Source organism: Podarcis melisellensis (assembly GCF_964234715.1).
Source record: "Podarcis melisellensis genome assembly, chromosome: 6".
Classification (NCBI taxonomy): domain Eukaryota; kingdom Metazoa; phylum Chordata; class Lepidosauria; order Squamata; family Lacertidae; genus Podarcis; species Podarcis melisellensis.
The window spans coordinates 19,303,232-19,319,718 of record NC_138538.1 but is presented as its reverse complement, the minus strand read 5'-3'; the positions used below and the strand labels follow the sequence as shown (position 1 = coordinate 19,319,718).

General features: G+C 45.9%; 1 protein-coding gene across 3 annotated transcripts in view; it reads left to right on the top strand.

Moving 5' to 3' along the window:
- SLC9A8 (solute carrier family 9 member A8) overlaps positions 1–8,565 on the top strand; it is a 64,702-nt gene extending 56,137 nt beyond the window's left edge. For all 3 annotated transcript variants that reach the window (XM_081916918.1, XM_081916916.1, XM_081916917.1), the window contains 5 exons: positions 1,198–1,280; positions 3,711–3,822; positions 4,711–4,931; positions 7,060–7,206; positions 7,914–8,565. In XM_081916918.1, the coding sequence (XP_081773044.1) occupies positions 1,198–1,280; positions 3,711–3,822; positions 4,711–4,931; positions 7,060–7,206; positions 7,914–8,021 (671 nt within the window). In that variant the 3' untranslated portion in view covers positions 8,022–8,565. The remainder of the gene's footprint in view (positions 1–1,197; positions 1,281–3,710; positions 3,823–4,710; positions 4,932–7,059; positions 7,207–7,913) is intronic.
- Positions 8,566–16,487: the final 7,922 nt, after the last annotated feature.

Genomic DNA, 16,487 nt, shown 5'->3' with positions numbered 1-16,487 from the left:
GGACGTGAATGGGGGGGGAGCGTGAGAGAGAGGTCTCCCGAACGCCCGTGATAGAAGAGAGAGAACACGACATGAACGTGGCAGGAATCATTGATTCCAGGTGGAAGGGGGATCAGGTGGAATATCTGGTAGAATGGGAGGGGGAAGTAGAGTCGGAAAACACTTGGGTACCCGCTGAGGTAGTCAATGACGAGGTTTTAATAGAAACATTTCATCGGCGTTTCCCAAAAAAACCGCAACCCGTGGCACGATTTAGAAGGGAACACTTTGGGACCACCGATGAGGAAGGAGAGTTTGGAGGGTTCCCAGAGTCAGGGGTGGGTGAGGAAGCCGACTCCGACGAAGAAGAGGAAGACGGGGAGAGAGACGGTACGCCATGGTTAGAAGTGTTTGAATCCTCGGACGACTAGGAGAGTTCCTTTAGGGGCTTTCCGCCCTCACCGCCAGTGGGAGAGGACGCGGGGGGTGAAGGGGGCCCTGAGGGGGAGGTGGATGTCAGGGAACTGCCATCGGAAAGAGAGATGGCGCAGAGGCTCCAGCAGACTCGGAGAGATTCTGCAGCGGAGGAGGGAACCAGCAGGGGGAGAGCAGAAGCTCCGGCAGAAGGGGAGTCGGAGGAGGGAGGGCTCTGGGATACTTCTAGTGAGAATAGTGCAGAGGTAACAAGACCCCCGTTGGCAACTCCCACCCTTCGCCGGAAGCTGTCACGCAGAGAGTCACGAAGGCGCATGTCCGTGAAACAACTTTTATGTTGGCGTAAATTTCGTAGACGCCCACTGTCAGATACTACCAGCTACTAACGGAGTCACGCCTTGGGAGGCTCCGTTAGTGCCTCGGTTTGGTTGACCAGCCAAACACCAGAGGGATCAAGCTTTTACGCACAAGCAGCTCATTATCCCATCACAGAAGCAGAAGAGGAAACTCCTACTCCCTGTTTCCTCTTCGACTGCCTTTAAGAAGAAAATAGAAAATATCAGGGTGCCATGAATGCTTCTTTCCATTTCTCTTTACAACACTATTCCAGCTGCCTATTCATTTATGCAGCTGCATACGTATCAAGCGGTCCTTTTAAGAATTCCCCACACCGTTCAGGCCACAGTAATTCAGTGCTAATAAACTGCAGCATCAAAGGGTCATGCATGTGGTTTTGCATTATCCAGCCTGGTTGACTGTTCGTCTCTGTTTTTTCTCTTTCAGAAACATGCGTTTTTGCATTTCTAGGCCTATCAATATTTAGCTTCCCTCACAAGTTTGAAATGTCCTTTGTCATCTGGTGCATAGTAAGTACTTTCTTAAGGGGTAAACATTCAGGCTTTTTAAAAGAGAGGTGTTGTGTTGAGCTCCTTTGGTGCTGTTTCAAAGAACCCCCAAATTTTAATGGTTCCATTTTCTGATAAGTTATGAACCCACTGAATAGCCATCGTGTTTTGTTTTTTTTAAAAAAGGTTCTCTTTTGCAGAATAGGAATAATGGCGAAGCATTCTTGGTGACTGCGCTTAGGGGCACCATGTCAAAAGCCTGAGACAGAGCTTTTCAAAAGTTCTATCTTGGTCAAAGTTCTCAAGGGTCTGTGATTTTGGCGTATATTCTGTTTATAGTATATTTATCTGGGTATATGTGAAAAATCCAGAAATGCAAGTCTCAAGAACAGGGTGAATAAGAAAGTTAAGTAAATTAACAATCACACTCTGGAGTTGTGGGATTTTGTTATAATTTAGAAATGTCCACCCTAATGAAATCCCATCGACTTTTAGTGGCTGTGCTCTTGAGTTAGCAGAGCTCTGTGAATAGATCAGATTAACGAACAGGTTTTTGAAGTCTGCTTAAAGGTTTGTTTGGTCGAGGCCACCCTCACTTCCATGGAGCGGGAGTCCCATAATCTGAAGGCCTTTTCTGTGGTGGCCCCTCGGTTTATGGAACTGCTATTTGTCAGAATAGAATTTAGCAGACTAACAGAAACCTACAATTTACTCTTTGGGGAGGGGGGAGGATTTGGATGGGGCTATGTCATCTACCCTCACAAGCTGATGCCTCTGGCCCTAACTGTTCCCCTATGAAAAAATTCATCACACACCACTGCTCTTTTACCAACCTCTAAGAGGCTGCAGCAGGAGCCAGGGTGGGGCTCTGGGTTAAGAGCCTCACTACGAGGCTGGGAGAGCAGCTTGAACAGCACTATATCTTGGCCCTGATTTTGACGCACTGCTTGCCTTTTTCCTGAGCCCTTCATTGACCCTCCGCTTCCTGGGACATGGACCTTGCGCTGCCCCTTGGTTTGCTTTTTCCCTGAGCCCTTATTGGAGCAAATAACTTGCCTGGAATTGGACCTTGGAACAGCCTTGGACATCCCTGCCTTGCACAAATCCCCTGCAACCAGGGACCCAGCAAGGGCAAGACATTGTGATTTGTCCAGTCCCGCATCCTGTTTCCAGCATTGGCCTGCTGGGTGCCTCCATAATAAGCTTGCAAGCACAGCAAAGCAGTGATGGCTACCTTGTTTTGCCCCCTCCCCCCATGTCTGCTACTGGAGAGATGCTTCCTCTGTCCATTTCGCTCTCTGGAGGCCTTGGGAGCTAGGCATTTGCTTCTCTTTCAAAACAAAAGGTGCATAACTCAGAACACGACATATTCTTCTGCAGTGGTTGTGCAAGAAACTCATAGCTCTTGCCTAAGCTCTGACAATATACAGTCACGATTACTTAATATGCACTCTGCTCCCTTGCATATTTCCTTGGAAGTGACCCTTTTTATTTAGAACTGCTTTATTTCCAAGTAAATGTGGAGATTATTGGCTGCCTGCTCCATCTCATAGCCAGAAATAGTTAAGAGTGACAGAATGATGGAATCCCCTCCCTGCTTTCAGTGGGCAATTTAAAGAGAATAGTCTACAGCAGGGACTGCTGCTAGCAGGGAGTGTTATTCTGTCACTGTTGAACAGTGAATTGCCAGGGGGAGGAACATATGAATGATCTTTGAATTGTAGAGTTGGAAGGGACCATAAGCTCATCCAGTCCAACCCCCTGCAATGCAGGAATCTCAGCTAAAGCATCCATGACAGATGCCCATCCAACCTCTGCTTAAAAACCTCCAAGGAAGGAGAGTCCACCACCTCCCAAAGGAGACTGTTCCACAGATAAGTGTGTGTGTGTGTGTACGCACACAAACACACAAGAATATATATACCTACTTTTAGGACAATATGGGAAGGTTCTCTTTTGATGGGGTATAACTGAGAAATAAAAAAAAAATTACATTATTCTTTTACATATATCACACACATTATTGTAACCTATATCATGAGCTACACCCCACTCCCCTTTTTAAAGGAATAGTTTTCATTATCCCTTTAGTTGGGGCAGTGAGCTTCTTATTTTCATGGATGCAATTCTTTCTCTTCCCGCACAGCCCCTAAATATGTTCTGTGTTTCCCCCTGACCCTTTTGAGGAGATTTGGGAAGGGCACGGGGCATACGCAGGGACAGGAGAGAGAGGGGGAGTTGTGCAAAATAGCAATCCTTTTTCCGGTGGAATCACTTCCTTGGATACTAACTTCTGGCAGAAGAGCTGGTGTATAATGGGTTATTTGTGACTCTTGATTGTCAGCTGATCTGAGGAGCGTCCTCACTAGCCGCTTACAATTTGGACTGCTCTGATGCACCTGAAAGAATGTTTCCCCTTGCCCAGTGGCTAATTTCCTTGCCTTTTGACAGGTGCTTGTGCTTTTTGGCAGAGCTGTCAATATTTTCCCCCTCTCCTACCTGCTCAATTTCTTCCGCGATCACAAGATCACCCCAAAAATGATGTTCATCATGTGGTTTAGTGGTAAGTATTTTGGCTTACTTGATACTTTTATAAAAAAAATCCTAGTTATTTTTCATATTGTACTACTGATCAACGTTTATGGAGCAATGCGAACAAAAAGACAGGTCCCTGCCCTGAGGAGTTTACAGTTTCCATACTTTTTTTTGGTATGCTACTTATTTAACCGCCCTGCAGTAAAAAGAGGGGCATCAGCCAGCAGCAAAGCACAAGTTTTGCATTCTGAAGTTCTCCGGCTGAGGCATCTCCAGTGGAATGGCCAGGTAGGAGCTTGCTGTGTGGATGCTGTGTTTATGGAGCCAGGTAGGGGGTGATGGGGAAACACCTCCAGTTACTGTCTTTTTGTTTGCATTGCTCAGGGCAGGGACCTGTCATTTTGTTTGCATTGCAGTTACTGCCAGTTAGATTAGGCAATATTGGGCTGGATGTGCCAGTGACCTTACTCAGCATAAGGCAACTCAAATGTCCAACATTTTGTGAAGGAGACACTAGGAACATAGCAAGCTGTCCTATACCAATGGTCCATGTAAATCAGTTATGTCTGCACTGACTCGCAGCAGCTCCTCAGGGCTTCAGCCAGGGGTCCCTCCTAGGCCTGTCTGGAGATGCCGGGGATTGAACCCGAGACCTCCTGCATGCAAAAACATGTCACCACTGGGCTGCAACCCTTTCCTCAACAGAGACAGGGTGAAGGGTAACAAGGGATGACAAATGCAGCCTTGTCAAAAGTATGTGGGCTGCAGTAGATGAAACCAGGGTGCCAGGTATAGGATGTGCCCAATCTAAAAGCAACAAGCAAAACAATCAAATTGTTTGTGTAGCTTAAGAAGCCTGCCTATTGGTAAAGAAATTGCATTCCTTATTTTGCGGACTCTTCCTCTGCTCATCTAGGCTTGCGTGGGGCCATCCCATATGCCTTGAGCCTCCATTTGGGCTTGGAGCCGATAGAGAAGCGGCAGCTCATTGGCACCACGACAATCATCATTGTGCTGTTCACCATCTTGTTACTGGGAGGAGGAACCATGCCCTTAATCAGACTGATCGACATTGAAGACTCCAAAGCTCGGCGAAAGAACAAGAAGGACATTAACCTCAGCAAGACAGAAAAAATGGTGAGCTCCTTTTCCTTCCAGGCTTAAGCGGGGCGGATCCTTCACTTTCGCCAAACTCTCTGACCGCTTCTGTCACTGTATGGGAATTAAAGGAAAGGAGAGACCTGCAGGCCAAGGAGTTGACAGCCTTCTGAATGTTCTGCATGGAACATCTCTGCCCTTTAATCCTGGGCTTGACAGAGCCCTTTTCCAGTTTGTAATGCCACTCACAACTTGAAGTATAATGGCAAGTTATTTCCTTTAAGTGAAATAGCATTTCTGCTGAAATTCAGTCATGATAGCACTGGGTGGACTGAGTCACATATAAGTGGATGATAATAACAGATAGATAGTGAGTCACACATCACTCAGGGAGACAGTGGTGTTCCCCTCCGCCATTAAGCGGCAGCTGTAAATCATTGGCAAGCAGTTCAAAATGGGGATATGCACAGCTCTGTTCAGAGAAAGGCAGAGAGAGTTCCCCAAAGAGTAAAGGTTGCTTACATCCACTATCTTGCCAAACCAGAAGTACTGTGAAACAGTTGGCTGTACCCAAGCTGTTGTTCTGCAATGTACAGAGCAGGTAGTAATGTGCTCAGAACAGGCCAGTGCTGTACTGAGAAAATGAGTTGTACTGGAAGAGCATTCAGATCCACACTTCACATAAAGCCTGACGTGTCTGTTGCACCATATCAAAGTGTTGTGTCAAACAGGGCATGCCAGTGTGGTTCCCACGGGTGAGATGCCCTTGAAGTCTTCCTCTAGTGCCCCTAAAGCCTCTGAACTCACCTTTCCACTCCAACTCACGGCCCCACTTGATCATGCAGTGGTGAGGACACTGAGGAGTTACAGGGCACCAGGCAGAGGGCCTTCTCAGTAGTGGCACCCTCCCTGTGGGACGCCCTTCCACCAGATGTCAAAGAGAACAACAACTACCAGACTTTTAGAAGACATCTGAAGGCAGCCCTGTTTAGGGAAGCTTTTAATGTTTGATGTGTTACAGTATTTTAATATTTTTTTGGAAGCCGCCCAGAGTGGCTGGGGAAGCCCAGCCAGATGGGCGGGGTATAAATAATAAATTACTACTACTACTACTACTACTACTACCTTGTTCTCCCCTGAAAAGCACCTAGAACTGAAGCAGGAATTTGGAAGACTGGTCCTTTCCCCACTTCCTCTTTCATCTCTATGTGCTTTTCAAGGCCCAGGTTCATTCTACCTGATCTGACTTTCACCCAGATCCGTTGAAAAGTGAGCAGTGTGTGTTTGTGTGTGTGAGAGAGCGCTCACACATGCATGCACACGTATGCTTTCTTTCTCTTGTGTGCAGGGGGGGGGGAGCGGGGAGCTGATCCAGGGCAGGGGGAGAGAACCAGAGCAGGTAGCTCCCACATCACTCACTCAAAAATCCAAGTGCACCCACGGCCCTTAAAACACTGGTGACTCCAACGTCATTATCTCCCATCGAAGACACTTAAATGCCTAGTTTACATGTTGTGCTAAGCCCCAGTTTAGTGGCATGTGCATGGACCTCAGGGGGTATCGCCCCCCCAGCCGTGCCTGCATTAAATAGGGCAGGCCACGCCCCCCGAGCCAGCCGATTGGCTGTCCAGCGGATGACGCAGCCGGGGATTCCCTCAATCGCGTGGAGGCTGAGAGCCAGCTGCCACGCGTGTGGTGTGGCCGTGAAGCCCGCAACACCACCACCTTCTGTAGGCAGAAGTGGCTTTCTTGACCACCCACCTACTTTGATGCTACTGGTGCAAATCCAGACTGGGCAAAGCTCAGTTGGAGGCTTCATTCACAAAAGGGGCAAGCAGCCTTGCTGGATAAATACCAGGTCCCTAGCAGGTGTGCTTGCAACTTTCCTTCTCCATGTGTTTGGCACAGCCATAATCGTCAGCAGTATCAGAGCAGGACTGATGAATGCCATGGCAGTTTTAGCCTCCTCTGAACCCACATTCTTGAAATGATCTGCTGGAAATTGGCATTTCATTACCCGAACGATCGTTATTATTTATATTGCTGCTTTCTGTCTGGGGTATTGATTGGCTTCAGTGAAGTATGTGAATGGTAAAGGCTAAGGCGTGACTGAGGAAACAATGGTTTGGGATTCTGATGTTTCGTTTCCCTTCTCTGATCTCTCCAGGGTAACACCATTGAATCTGAACACTTGTCCGAACTCACCGAGGAAGAGTATGAAGCCCACTACTTAAAGCGCCAGGACCTCAAAGGATTTATGTGGCTCGATGTTAAATACTTGAATCCTTTCTTCACTAGGCGGCTCACACAAGAGGTGGGTTTGGCCATTGTGCCTCTGAATACCATTTGCTGGGAATTGCAGGTGGGCAGAGTGCCATTGTGCTCATGTCTACCTTGCAGGCTTCCCACTGGCATCTGGTTGACAGCTGTAATGCTGAACTAGATGAGCCATTGGCCTGATCCAGCACATTCTTAGGAATCACTTCCAACAGCAATGTCCTGAAGCAGTTTAGAAGAAAAATATATAGTGATACTGTAAAAACACACACCCAACTTATTAAAAACACTATTAGTGTAAAAACATTCATTCATTGTTTCTTAGGCATCTGGGCAGCACCAAACAAAAACAAACAAACCTATATTTGCTTGGTGCTGAAATAATGACAGCATTGGTGCCGTTCAGGCCTCCCTGGGGAGAGAAGTTAGTTGTGGGATTCAGGAGAGAAAGGGCATTTCCCAGGCTGAGACAGACCCTGGCAGGGAAACTCCTTCCACCTGCAAAGTTTCTTTATTCTTTGTGAATGTTGCCAGTACACTCCCTTTTTCACAGCGTGTTTGGATGAGCTACAGCAACATTTTGCAGCACACAAAGAAATCTTTCATAATTGATTTAGATTCAGTGCCTGCTTTGTTCAGAACCCACACGTTCAGAAATCGCACTTCTCAGCCACAGGCTGTTCTTCCAACATAGGGAAAGATAGAAATGCTGTCTTAAACGGTTGCAATGTTCCTTTGCCTTAGGACTTACATCACGGACGCATACAGATGAAAACCCTCACCAACAAATGGTACGAAGAGGTGCGACAAGGGCCCTCCGGTTCTGAAGACGATGAGCAGGAGTTACTGTGACAGGGTGGAGTCCCTTGCGTCAATGACACCAAAAATTAGATTTATGACAGTACTTGAGTTTTGCAGAATGTACTCAGTATATATCTTTGTAAGAGAGCCACCTGGAAACTCCTTTCCAAGGAAAAGGTTGCACCATAGTTTGAAACGAAAGACGATCTCTAATGCCAAATGTCTCTGGGAGTTATGTCAAATCCTTGAACAGCAAGCACCATGTACTTTGGAATAATGAGAAAATGTGCTGTACCCATTATGATTTGTTCTGTACATTAGAGAGATTTCGTAGGACTGTGTCAAAAAACAACAACCTGTAATGCACTTTATCCTATACTTTGTCAAATACACTGACCCCGTGGTGGGAATGAATGACGAATAATACTGTGAACTTCTATCAGTGGGGTGAGCAAGTTAAATTATTATTTCAGGTCCATCTTTATATTTGCTCTGTTAGTATATTATGGCTAGGGGTGCAGAGCAAGAATGGTACCAGAAGACTGTTACTGTGCATGAAGAAAAGCACCTAATTAAAACCTCATTGTCTCTGGTATTTCAGAAGATGTTGAGCTGTTTTCTTATTTCTGAGATTGAAATGGCCTGGCCCTGCTCCTTTACGTCACCCTCCCTGCAGTTGCGATATAGAACTTTGCTTGAATTTAATCCCCAGCAACGTAAAAATGCAGCATTAGTTAAATCAATCTACAATCTGAATAATAGGGTGGGGACTAAAATGCATACCTCTGAGGTGTCATAAACCTGGGCAAAGAGTTAGCATATGATGAAAAACAGACAGTCAGCTTGCCAGACTCGCCTCCCTAGGGAGGGAGCCCCACAGTCAGGAGCTGCGACCTCAAATGCCCCCTCCCACGCTGCTACCCCTTGAACCTATCAGGGCATTGGGACCATGAAAAGAGCTCCATAATGACAAAAGATTAGGCCCCTAATTGGCACAGTTGGCTTGGAGCTGCAGCAAGGAGCAGTTATTGTCATCTGTCGTTTCTGAACTGCCCATCCATTGATGGTTTGCAGGTGTAAATTGGTACCTAGGACAGCTGGAGTCTCCAAAGCTAAGTGATGGTCCTTTCCACAGCTGATGCCATGAGCAACCTTAATGGGGTAGGAGAGCTGGGGGGGGGATCACATCTGGCAACCAATGCACCCCTTTGGTATCAGGCAGTACATGGGTAGACATTTCTAAAAAGCCTGGTACACAAATTTTCACAGCCCTCTAGTTTCTGTAGTGGCTTATATACAGGAATTTAGTGTTTACAGGTATTTAGTGTTAACTCTGATGGTGTGTACTTGAGTCTGACCAAACTAAGCCTCCTAGAGCATAATACAGTGGTGCCTCGGGTTACATACGCTTCAGGTTACATACACTTCAGGTTACATACACTTCAGGTTACAGACTCCGCTAACCCAGAAATAGTGCCTCAGGTTAAGAACTTTGCTTCAGGATGAGAACAGAAATTGTGCTCCGGCTGTGTGGCAGCAGCAGGAGGCCCCATTAGCTAAAGTGGTGCTTCAGGTTAAGAACAGTTTCAGGTTAAGTGCGGAACTCTGGAACGAATGAAGTACTCAACCCGAGGTACCACTGTATATAGCAGGAGCCTTAGTCTAGGTTATTGATCAGGCCTTAACTTCAGTGGCACTACAGTGTCAGGTGTTCCCAAACCGTTCACGAGCACTGTAGCCTTTGCCCACCTGATGCCCGCCAGGTGTTTTGGACTACAAATCCCACCTGCCCAAGCCAGCACAGGGCTGATGGGAGTTGTAGTCCAAAACACTGGGTGGGCACCAGGTTGACCAAGACTGCATGCTTGATTGTATGCTTGATGGCAAGGCAGCCAGGCTCTAGCCCACTCTGTCCCTGCCATGACCTATTGTAAGACCTCCACAAGATCTAAGGTATTTTTTGCAAAAATCCTCCTTATGCTTTACTTCAGAGAAAAAGATTGGGATGCACATACCAGAAGCTGGGAATGGAAACTGGAGACAGAACTATACCTAACCTGCTCTTGTTACCCTGCACATTTATGAGCACTGGAGTTTTTAAGCAGAGGTTGGATGACCATCTGCCATGGATGTTTTAGCTGAGATTCCTGCATTGCAGAGGGTTGGACTAGATGACCATCAGGGTCCCTTCAGCTCTACAATTCTGAATCTATGAGATCAGCCTTACCCAGCAGAGCTACGTTTCTGATTCTAGAGCTTATTTTATCATTGCTGTGAACATCTGGCCCAAACTAAGGAACTTGCTCCAGCTGCCCATCACCAGATGGTTTCATTTCCTTGTTTGTTTATTAAAAGCCCAGCATCAATTAAGCGATATACCCAAGCCCGTACTATGTGTTTTTCCAGGAAGTTATTTACCCATGCCATAAAGTTAACCTCAAAGCCCTGGGATGGGCTGGTGCTGTAAGTATCAGCAGGCTCCCTGAAAACATTATAGTGTTATAGTGTTATATTAGCAGTTGACTTTTTAATATTGCCGGAGGCCTAATGCACAGACAAAAAACCCCAGGAAAACCTCTCTCTGCTCAGACTTTGACCTCTGGCCTCACCCACCACTGGAATGTTTCCATCTCACCCAAGTTCGCTCTTCCCTGGGCAGGAAAAGGTTCATCACCCAGCACAAAGAGGCAGGCTATTTTGAAATAAGTCTACATTCAGGGCTGGATTAGGAGTTACTTCCACATTGAAGCCAGTCTGTTTTTTAATCTTGCGCATTATAGTAAAGTCAAGGATGAGTTTACTGGCAAGGCTGCAATGAGCAGCGGAAGGAGATGATGTGAAAGAGTGGTAACTTTCATCACCTACGGGAACATTGTAGGCATCTGTCTCAAGAGACAATGGAGTGCGCCTCGGGGGGTGAGGTCTGCTGTGTTAGCAGCCCTGAAATGACTTTTCCTTTCATAAGGAGAGGGAAATATAAGGGTCAGACTGAGTCCAAACCAAAGGCCAGGCGGAACAGCTCTGTCTTGCAGGCTCTGCAGAAAGATGTCAAATCCCGCAGGGCCCTGGTCTCTTGTGACAGCGTTCCACCAAGTTGGGGCCAGTACTGAAAAGGCCCTGGCCCTAGTTGAGACCAATCTAACCACCTTGCGACCTGGGACCTCCAAAATGTTGTCATTTGTGGACCTTAAGGTCCTCCGCGGGGCATACCAGGAGAGGCGGTCCCATAGGTACGAGGGTCCTAGGCCTCCTTGACAGTTGGATCCATATTGGTCTCGTCTGCGGAATCCGCTGGAGCCTGGGTTCACATGCAGGCAAAGTCCCTAACTCACCGAGAACTTGAGACCCATTGGCTACCCTCACCTGGTTTAGCCAGTTGGGAGAAGCTGTTCCCAGGGGGCAGTCACTGACAGTTTCTAGGAGCCACAGGTGAGAGCTGAGTGCAGGGTGGAGACCTAAGGTGGACAAACTACCCCAGAAGGAGCATGGTGGTACTACCCCTCCCCTAAAACCCCACACACCCCCAAGTGGACTGTTAAATCCCATTGCTAAAGCCATAATGCCTTCCACGTGTCTCTCTTGCCTCTGGATTGACCGCTGGGATCAGTTGCTGATCCTCTCAGTGCAGCTTCTGCCAATGTTGCCAAATGTTTTGCCTTCCATTAACTTTTTCTGCTTGGCTTACTTTGCACGCTGGAGAACTTTATGACAGTGTTGCTTATGTTCTGCTGTTGCTTCCCTACACAGAGATGTGCCGTGCCCTTTACGTGCAGAAGACTGCGCACGTGGACTGGCATTATTTCATTGCCAGCGTATAATGTATTGCGATGGCTGCAAAGAATAAAAACACACTGCTCCCATTAGGCATTTCCTTCCCTCATCATGGAATAGTACTCTAATCAAATTTAATGAGTCGATGGCTTGCTAGATATGCGAGCCTGTCAAGACATATTTCCTCCTCTCTGTTCTATGCATTGAAGTTGTTGTTATTGACAGATGAAATGCACCGCAAGGTTATCTGTTCAGAAATCTTAAAAGGCGTCACATGCAACTGGTGGTTTAAAAGGCGTCACATGCAACTAGTCCAGACGCTGAAAAACACTTCTGTGCAGGCGCAGTTTCTGGCGTCTGGGCATGCGCAGAAGCAATTTCCAGTGCTGCAGACATGTGCAGATGCAATTTCTGGCGTCATGCTGTACCAGTCCGGCCCACGGATGTTCTCCGTGGGAGTGATCCAGCCCATGGCCAGTAAACCTTGCTGACCCCTTGCTATTTCCAACCATGGAGGCAGAGCATAGCCAACACAGCTACCAGCTACCGATAGTCTTACCCTCTATGAATCTGTCTAATCCTCTTTTAAAGCCATCCAAGTAGGTGGCCATCGATGCATCTTGTGGGAGCGAATTTCATAGAATCATAGAGTTGACCCCCATGGCCATTGAGTCCAGCCCCCCTGCAATGCAGGAATCTCAGCTAAAACATCCATGACAGATGGCTGCTTAAAAACCTCCAAGGAAGGAGAATCCATCACCTCCCGAGGGAGTCCGTTCTCCTGTCGAACAGCTCTTCATGTCAGAAAGTTCTTCCTGATGTTTAAGCTGGAATCTCTATTCTTGTAACGTGAATCTGTTGGTTCAAGACCTACCCTCCAAAGCAGGAGAAAACAAGCTAGCTCCACCTCCTGTGGGGCAGCGCTTGAGATATTTCAAGATGGGTCTCATCTCTCCTCTTTCCCAGGATACACATACCCAACTCCCTCAACTATTCCTCATGCGGCTTAGTTTCCAGACCCTTGATCATCGTGGCAGATTAACTATTGGCTATGCAAAGAAGTCCTTTATTTTAGCAGCCTTGAATCCTCCAAAATTCGGTGGCACTGGATGTCCACAAGTTCTAGAGAGGAAGGAAGACAAGAATCTGCCCACTACTCCTGAAGATTGTTATATAAGGAGCAACGTGAAGTATAGCAACAAAACCTGCAGGTTCAGGGCAACCCTCCAGTTTTAAAATGCCAGAGTGCTGGAATCTCTTCCATCCTGGCAATTTTATAGAGTCAGTGCATTCAAATGGACTGAATGATTTAGTGAAGGTGACTGAGAGGGCAATGTAGCCCTTAGCATCATTTCTTCCAATCCAACTCCTGTTGCTCATGAATCACTCACACACCTCTCTGAATTGGACGGCCTCTTGGCAGGATCATGCCCTGTAACACACCCTCTCATCCTAAGAAAAGACACCCACAAGGCACAGTTCTTTGTGCCTCTCTGCCAGTTTACAAATGGGATAATTTGGAACAGTATCATCGCATCTCTCTCAGCTCATTAAGAATGTCACTGTAATTTGCACCTCTTCCAGTTGTTCTCTCAGAAGACACCAACCTTCTAATGCACTCTGTGGCCACCTGATATTTCAGTCCTGCTCAATCTGGCTTTCTGCAAAAGGTGTTTTGAAAGCCAGCTGGAGTATACATTGATATGAAAGAAACTCACTTTTAGTTCTCCTTTTTAAAAAATATGTATCAGCCACAGTATCATATGAAAGAAACAAAGTTAATATTTATAACTGATTTCAGCCCAAGTCTTTTAACTGAAGCTTGAGTTGAGATTAATTGTACTTTAAATTCACCTGTAACAATTATGTTTTTCTTGGAACAATTTATTTAAATCAAACATTAACATGGACCTCTGAAGAAGAAAAAAATACTACATTAGCTTATACTTTGTTTTAAACGTTTCATTAAATGCTTTCAGACTATTCACAGGATTGAAGAAACAAACTTTCACTTCCTAAAATACTCCTCTATAAAAGGGTTTGTTTTATTTTACTTTCTTAAAAAAATTGCAGTTATATGTTAAACCATCTGAATGGTCCCCGTTTATTGTTGGGGGGGGGGAGACTTCTTAGTTTCCTATTTATTAAAGAAAGACATTGTTCTAACATGGACTAACTTGTTCTTTTTATTGTATTGTTTCTTATTTATTAAAGAAAGGCATTGTTTTCTTCTTTACCCAAGGTTCTAACATGGACTAACTTGTTCTTTGTATTGTATTGTATTTTCAAAGGCAAACCTCACCCATAAGGCGTATGAACCTTTAGTTGACAGAAATGTATATTATCTTCTTTTAATAATCATTTAAATAGAGACATCTGATCCTATTTAAACACAGCTGAATCCTGCCAATGACTTATTTTCTCCCCAGTTCCACACCTTATCTTTGTATAAAGGCACAAGTTTCATTTCCCCCCATGCAGATTGGTCATTTCTGCCCTCTGCTGGTAGCTTGTGGGAAAGAGCTCAGGTGATAATTTGTCTGGAAGTCTTTGAAGACTTATTTAACGTACACCTCAGTCAAAGGATGTTTTCAAAGCAGATTCACGTTCAGATTCCTAGCCTGAAGAATTAGTGTGTAGTTGTTGTTTTTAAAGCACATGTAACTGTGTTATATGGGATGCGGGTGGTGCTGTGGGTTAAACCACAGAGCCTAGGACTTGCCGATCAGAAGGTCGGCAGTTCGAATCCGCGCGACGGGGTGAGCTCCCATTGCTTGGTCCCAGATCCTGCCAACCTAGCAGTTCGAAAGAACGTCCAAGTGTAAGTAGACAAATAGGTACCGCTCTGGCGGAAAGGTAAACGGTGTTTCTGTGCACTGCTCTGGTTCGCCAGAAGCGGCTTAGTCATGCTGGCCACATGACCCGGAAGCTGTACGCCGGCTGCCTCGGCCAATAAAGCAAGATGAGTGCCGCAACCCCAGAGTCAGCCACAACTGGACCTAATGGTCAGGGGTCCCTTTACCTTTTAAACTGTGTTAAAAGAAACAAGGGCATTAGCATACCTAGCAAACCTCATCCCTAAGTCACACTAAGGAAGCAAAGGGCCTCCTTAATTCAGAGGTGAGCAATACAGTCAGCCCAGAAAAAAAGGAGTGGCACTGCAGGAATGAGGAAAGAAGAGGCACATTCTCCAAAAAATAAATTAAGGCAAACTCTTTTATATAAGCAAGCTCATTATTAAGGCCTCTGTGGGTTGTATTCAACCTGCCGCTAAGTTGCTGGTTGCAACAGTGCAAGGATTTCCCTTTTAAAAAACAGAATATTCTCCCCCTCCCCTCTCCTCCCCTTCTGCACCCCCTAAATCCATTCTGGGGCCTCACAGAGCAGATTTGGGGTGGTGGTGTGGGGTGCATACAGGGCGAATGTCCCTTTGCTCTAGTGCTAATTCTTGCAGGTGCACAGCTACTTAGTTGAAGACCGCCCTGCCAATCAATTTCCACAAAAGTTCCCTCCTTCTGGAAGACATATTGCTAGCAGGGCCTCAGGAATGGGCCAAGTCTGAATAAGTTTGAAGGGAAGCGAAGGCCATCTATGATGGGGGCCTCAGGTAAGGGCACACCTGAGGCAGCAGACAGAGGTACACAGAAAGATAGGAAGCTACTTTAAACAGTGAGTCAGATTATTGGTCCACCCAGCTCAGTATTTGTGTCACCAACTGGCCTTAACTGTGCCGGATTTCAGACTGGGGGCATTCCCAACACTGCCCGGAGCTGCCGGGGATTGAACCTATACAGTGGTACCTCTAGTTAAGTACTTAATTCCTTCCGGAGGTCTGTTCTTAACCTGAAACTGTTCTTAACCTGAAGCACCACTGAAATATACTCAGAGTCGCAAAGTGATTTCATGCTCTTTATTCAGCTCATAGTGGTGAGGAGGAATGAATGAATGTCCCCTCAAAATACCTGCTTTATATACATTATTTACACAATGGGCTGCACATGATTGGCTAATTCTGGAATTCTACTGTAAGCCAATCAGGTTGTGGATTCACTTCTATCTGGAGCATGATTGGGTGGTTCCTGCCAACCAATCATACTGCTGCATTCTGAATCCTATTGTTCTAGGACCAATCAGACTGCTGCCTTTTGGATCCTATTGTTCTAGGACCAATCAGACTGCTGCAGTTTGGATCCTATTCAACTCAGTACATAACAACCACTTTAGCTAATGGGGCCTCCCACTGCTGCCGTGCCACTGGAGCACAATTTCTGTTCTTATCCTGAAGCAAAGTTCTTAACCTGAAGCACTATTTCTGGGTTAGTGGAGTCTGTAACCTGAAGCGTATGTAACCTGAGGTACCACTGTATAGACAATGGCCTGAGGTGCATGGACCAGTAGTCTGACTTGGTATGAGACAGATTTCTATGCTTTTTTCCCCTCTGATTTTTTTTTTAAATTAACAATCACAACATAGCAAATTATCAAAACAAATCATCTTCCTTATTCCCCCCCCCCATTTTTCCCTCCCACCTCCTCAACAAGCCCTCCCTCCCTTCTCCCTATGATTTCCCTTGTGCAATCAAGATTCTTGCCACTGTTGTATCATACAAAAATAAGTTCTTTCTTTTCCTTGGCAGGTCTTTTCCTACAATCCCTAACAAAAATGCTTCTGTTTTTTTTTTTTTTACAAATGTTAATTTAAATGTTTTCTGCAACTCATTATATATCATTTCCCAATTTTTAAAA